Here is a 5295-nt window from a genome sequence, read left to right as displayed (position 1 = left end):
TTCAAACCTATTTGTAACAATAAAAACACTTTACTTGCTATTGTCTTTTTATTTCAAGAAATTTCAAGAAATTCTGGCCACTGAGGACAGTTTTCCACTAACCTGATCTGTAAATTAATCTTCATCCCTGGTGTCAATGCCTTTGTGTTAGCTTTATGCTATATATCATCAGCATCATCATCATCATCATCATCATCGGAATAATTGCCTTCCTATCAGCCTTGTACAGTTCAGTGTGTAGTTGCACCTCCTCGTTCTTCCAGCAGGTGGCAGTAATTCTCTTTCTAACTAGTTGAACAGTCTGTTTCCCGTCATGCTTTGCGCGCTCAGAGGACACTGCAAGAGGTCGGCTGAGGTTGAGACTAGCGGTATTTCTGTATCAAAGGTAAGCTGTCTCTCTCTCTCAGAAATACCCCCAATCTTACTTCATCAGTCCGTTTGAGATATTTGTTTTGTATTTGTTAAAGCCTGCCATTGTAATGTCACCGCAGTTAAACACGGGACAGCTTGGATATGGGAGTATTATTAGCGCTGGCTAGCAATTATGCTAGCGGATTTAACTAGTTAACGTTAGCAGTGACAGTTAACCAGTTAAAGTTCATCAGACATCTTTATAGATTTGTTTAACAAGTCTTTATTTGAACTGAATTTTTAATTTGTGTTACTCTGTAAACTGGGTTCTTCGTCCAGACGCGTCTTTACACACATTTCAGTACATTTTAGCATGTTAGCTAAAACGCTGTAAGCCTACCGTTAACTATTCAGCATCAACAGCTGATGCGTTCCGTTACCTGCTGTATGGAGAGAACGGTACACCAAACTCCATTTAAAATCCGGCAATTTAATGTTGCCTTGTTATCGGCAGACGTACACACTTACATACAGCATAATTAAAGACTTTCACGAATCAGTATGGTCTTTTGGTACATTCGGTATACAAATGATTCACCAAGACAAGCTTAATATTAGTAAATTATCACGTTTAAAATTAGGTTCATATTACTCGCTATAGGCCTAACGTTACACCTGCGCGATGTAACACGTTAAGTCGATGTGGTGGAAGAACATTGTGGGACAGCCGAAACAATTTTGAATTTTTTTATTTTTTTTTTTAAATTAGTGGTGTTTGGCGTACTGGATGTATGCCGAAGTGAAGAGTGGATTTTAATGAATCCTAAAAGGTTTTCAGTCATGTTGTATGAGAGATACTATTGCACATAACGTACCATATATACTGTATATATGAATGCACTTTGCGTGAGTGAGGTAGTCAAGTCAGGTAAATGCACAATAGAGTGTTTTCACTTTGTTGCTTGTTGTAGGGCCACAAAGCTATAACACACTATCATGCAAGTTGGCCTGTAAAGAGATAAGCTCTGTCTAGGTGTGTTGGTACTTGATACAGACTCTCTCAGAAAAGTTTAGGGGTGTAACATTGTCAGTGTGGTGACTTTTGCATGGGCACAGGGAGGCTGAAGACTGATTAACACACAAACTTAAGGTGAAAACATCAAACTGAGAAGCATTTACAAGCTCCAAACAACAAATAAGAACTACTTTAACCTTGGAAGAGAAAGGAAGTGTTAGCTTATCATGCATTTCACATTTCATCTAGGTGACCAACGAAAAAAGATGCATGGAAAACTCTGATTCTCATTCTGTTATTGTTTATTCCAATTCCAAAGCGCTATATGCATTGTATTGTGACGTGTATTTCCTTTCCAGCCCACCAGGATCTGAAGATGTCTGACGGGATCGAGGAGAAGATCAAGAACTACCGGACGGCTCCGTTCGACGCCCGCTTCCCCAACACCAACCAGACACGCAACTGCTTCCAGAACTATCTGGGTGAGAAGGACAGAACCGCATCCTGCTTCACCTGTTTTACTTTAAATGATGACAAAGTGTCACAGGTCTAGCAAAGAAAAAAGACACGAGGTAGACCATAAAACTAGTTGTCTATCTCATTCACAGTTGATCTGTTGAGATGAAGAGTCCTTTGACCTATTAAATCATGTTTTACCTTCTATTTCCTCCCAACCGATGAGCCTTACAAAATTTTACACACTTATTTTTGTATCTAGATTCAGACTTGGCTAGAATAGGTTTCCATACAGGTCTGGAAAGTATGGCAAAAAAAAAAAAAAAATCAGTAATTTCCAGGTCTTAGAAAGTTTGGAAATCGCACAAAAATGTTTGAAAAAGTATAGAAAAATTACATCTAGTCCCAATATACATATGACCACTGTACACGTTTTCTGTTTTATACCTCTGTCATCTTGTGTATATTTTTGTTATTCTGAAGAATTATCATCTATAGCGTGATGTGTTGCTAAAAGTCGCCGAGCAATAAGCACAAATCATATTTAACGCTGACAAACAGTCAAATCCAGCTGTGAAATGAATGTGTGGGAAAAAGTCTTGAATTTTAAAATCAAACCTGCTAAAAGAGTAACCACATTCCCTGGCAGCCGTTTAGTGAACCCGCCGACTGAACTGATCAATCCAGACTGTTTATTTATGGCGGAGTGATGATGCTTTCAAAGTCTGGGCCTTTCTCCAAATCCACTTTCTGTTGCATTTCATTTTTATGTCATGTCTTTATTCTGGCCGGGGAGCCTTCCATAACTCTTCCCTGCAGCTGATAAGTGGCTCTGCTCCAGCTTTTATTTCAAGCCTGGAGACCCAGCGTCACATTTCAGCTTCTCTCCTGCCAGCCGTCACTCTGATGGATGAGCAGTTTGTCCAGCCGTCTTCAGACTGATCGCTGCTGCTGCTTCCCTGCTCATTCTCACAGTGAAAGTAGCTGTAGACATGTGCCACTGAAATAATAATAATAACCAAGTGCTGGCACAGTGGAACCTCACGCCCTATCTGTGCAGTAAAATTCATTACTTCTGTTTCTAGTGTCACTTGCTGCACTATACTGCAAAAAAAAAAGTATCTATTGCTGAATTAGCCGTTCAGGAAAAACAAATCTTAACCCGTCTAATTCCAAAATGCCAAATATACATTTTGAAAATGATTGCAACCTGAAGTTTGTGAGTCAGTATTTCATTACTAGGAATAATTTTTATCTTCAAATTTGTTACTATTTTGTGTACGGATTTGTTTTACGTCGGTTAATAACATCGTTTTTTTTCTAAGGCAAGGTGCAGGTCTTTTTTAAATGTGGAGTGTAGGGCTGCAACTAACCATTATTTTCATTGTCGATTAATCTGACGATTATTTTCTCGATTAATAGATTAGTTGTTTGGTCTATAAAATGTCAGAAAATGGTGAAAAATGTGGATCAGTGTTTCCCAAAGCCCAAGATGATGTCCTCAAATGTCTTGTTTTGTCCACAACCCAAAGATATTCAGTTTACTGTCATAGAGGAGGAAAGAAACCAGAAAATATTCACATTTAAGAAGCTGGAATCAGAGAATTTGGACTTATTTTTCTTAAAAAAATTACTCAAACGGATTAATCGATTATCAAAATAGTTGGCGATTAATTTTATAGTTGACAACTAATCGATTAATCGTTGCAGCTCTAGTGGAGTGTGTGTCAGGACATTTGATGAACAAACGTGTGTATGAACGCTGTTAGGTATTTGTTATTTTAAACTTGTCACTCACAGTTCCTCCCCTCTCTGTGTTCATGTCAGACTTCCACAGATGTAACAAGGCCCTGACAGCCAGAGACCAGGACACGGCTCCCTGTGAGTGGTACCAGAGGGTCTACAAGAGCCTCTGCCCCATGAGCTGGGTACGTACGCTGCGTTTCCACGTCAGGGACCCACAGACAAAGACTGTGTCCCCAATCTGAGCAGCGTTTTAGTGTTAGTTTGTCTTTAGTGTAGAAGTGCATAACTGTCTCTGCTGTAGGAGTGGAGGGACCCACAGAGGGAAAGCTCTGTAAACATCTCAAAACAGTCATTCTCTCGTTGTCTAGTAAATTAAATTGTGAAATTAAATGATTCCCAGGCTTTGACATGAACTTTTTCAGGAGGACAAGGACTTTCTTAAGGACAAGTGGCATCAAATTTTCAGTGCCTTCTGTCCTACATATAAATTTGCTATTTGCAAAATGATTTCCACGTAAAAACAATTTGCAGATCCATTGCGACCATTTTACATAATTTAACAGGTCAACTGCTGTGTTTTGTGTCACACCCACGTGAAATTCTCTCTCCAACACGGGATAAACTCGCTTTCTCTCTTTTCACCTGTTGTTCCACTTAAAAAACAGGCGGTTCTCGATCATCGCTGGTTGGCCTGGTTTAGGAGGCTGGAGGAGCAGAATTCCTCTGTTCTGCTCCTAAACCTGTTTGGTTTCCTCGCACATTTTCTTCTTCTCTCACTCATCTGCTCAGAGTTGAGCAGCTTGACAAAGCTCGCGCACCAATCACACACTGATTCACACAGAGAGAACATATGACTGAACTGAGATCAGAGAGCTTGTTGCTTTGACCCATCTACCTGCCACTTATCTGTATGAGACATCAGACAACCGTCAATGTTGAATACTGTTTTCCTCATTTATTAAATATTAATTTATAAAGCTATGAAGCATTTTCCATCATGTGTCAAATGTGTATTAGCGACCGTCTGAACACTACAGGTGACTGTTCTGTATCAGGTTAACAAAGTGGCTGAAAGGACACTAAATTACAGCACTAAGCTTTCATCTGCCTGATTTCCTTTTGTCCTTTGTCTTTCTCTCTCTCATCCTCTCACTCATTCTCTAACCCTTTCTTTCTCTTTTCTACAGGTGCAGAAATGGGACGAGCAGATCGAGACGGGGAATTTTGCGGGGAAGATCTGAAGGGACACGTTCCTCTCCTCTCTCCGCTTCATCCTTCCCTCCTGTCCTCTCCTCACCTCAATATCTTAATGTGAAGCGTTCTACTGTTTCTGTACAGAAGCGACTAATAATAAATGATTTAATGTTAAAGGAAACCGTGTTGTGTTTGTTTCTGATTTGTGTTTGACACTGATCGCCTGCTGTAACCAGGGAGGGAAATTACACCGATCACAGACTAAATGGTTGCACATTTTGGCTGCAGCTGGTAAGTTTGTGTACGAGCTGCTTGCAGGTAACAACTAGGGCTGCAACTAACGACTACTTTAATTGTTGATTAATCTGTCGATTATTTTCTCGATTAATCGATTAGTTGTTTGGTTTATAAAATGTCAGAAAATGGTGAAAAATGTGGATCAGTGTTTCCCAAAGCCCAAGATGACGTCCTCAAATGTCTTGTTTTGTCCACAACCCAAAGATATTCAGTTTACTGTCATAGAGGAGGAAAGA

General features: G+C 39.8%; 1 protein-coding gene across 1 annotated transcript; it reads left to right on the top strand.

The window, feature by feature from the left end:
* Positions 1 to 322: 322 nt before the first annotated feature.
* Positions 323 to 4936, top strand: LOC139653824 (cytochrome c oxidase subunit 6B1-like). The gene is made up of 4 exons (XM_071530813.1): positions 323 to 385; positions 1726 to 1848; positions 3650 to 3750; positions 4756 to 4936. Exons 2-4 carry the CDS (start codon positions 1743 to 1745, stop codon positions 4807 to 4809), a joined length of 261 nt encoding a protein of 86 aa, XP_071386914.1. The 5' UTR covers positions 323 to 385; positions 1726 to 1742; the 3' UTR covers positions 4810 to 4936.
* Positions 4937 to 5295: the final 359 nt, after the last annotated feature.

The sequence above is a fragment of the Centroberyx affinis genome, unplaced genomic scaffold, assembly GCF_046629955.1.
Source record: "Centroberyx affinis isolate AG114_WGS23_722 - 3 ecotype Tasmania unplaced genomic scaffold, CSIRO-AGI_Caff_v1 ptg001982l_1, whole genome shotgun sequence".
Taxonomy (NCBI): domain Eukaryota; kingdom Metazoa; phylum Chordata; class Actinopteri; order Beryciformes; family Berycidae; genus Centroberyx; species Centroberyx affinis.
The sequence above is the reverse complement of the archived record's forward strand: the minus strand, read 5'-3'. Positions and strand labels throughout refer to the sequence as shown.

What these genes read in the sequence shown, in the direction of transcription:
- LOC139653824 (XM_071530813.1), top strand. Translation starts at nt 1,743, where the DNA reads ATGTCTGACGGGATCGAGGAGAAGATCAAGAACTACCGGACGGCTCCG. An exon ending in CTGCTTCCAGAACTATCTGG is followed by an intron (nt 1,849 to 3,649) that starts GTGAGAAGGACA and finishes TGTTCATGTCAG; the next exon opens with ACTTCCACAGATGTAACAAG. An exon ending in GCCTCTGCCCCATGAGCTGG is followed by an intron (nt 3,751 to 4,755) that starts GTACGTACGCTG and finishes TCTTTTCTACAG; the next exon opens with GTGCAGAAATGGGACGAGCA.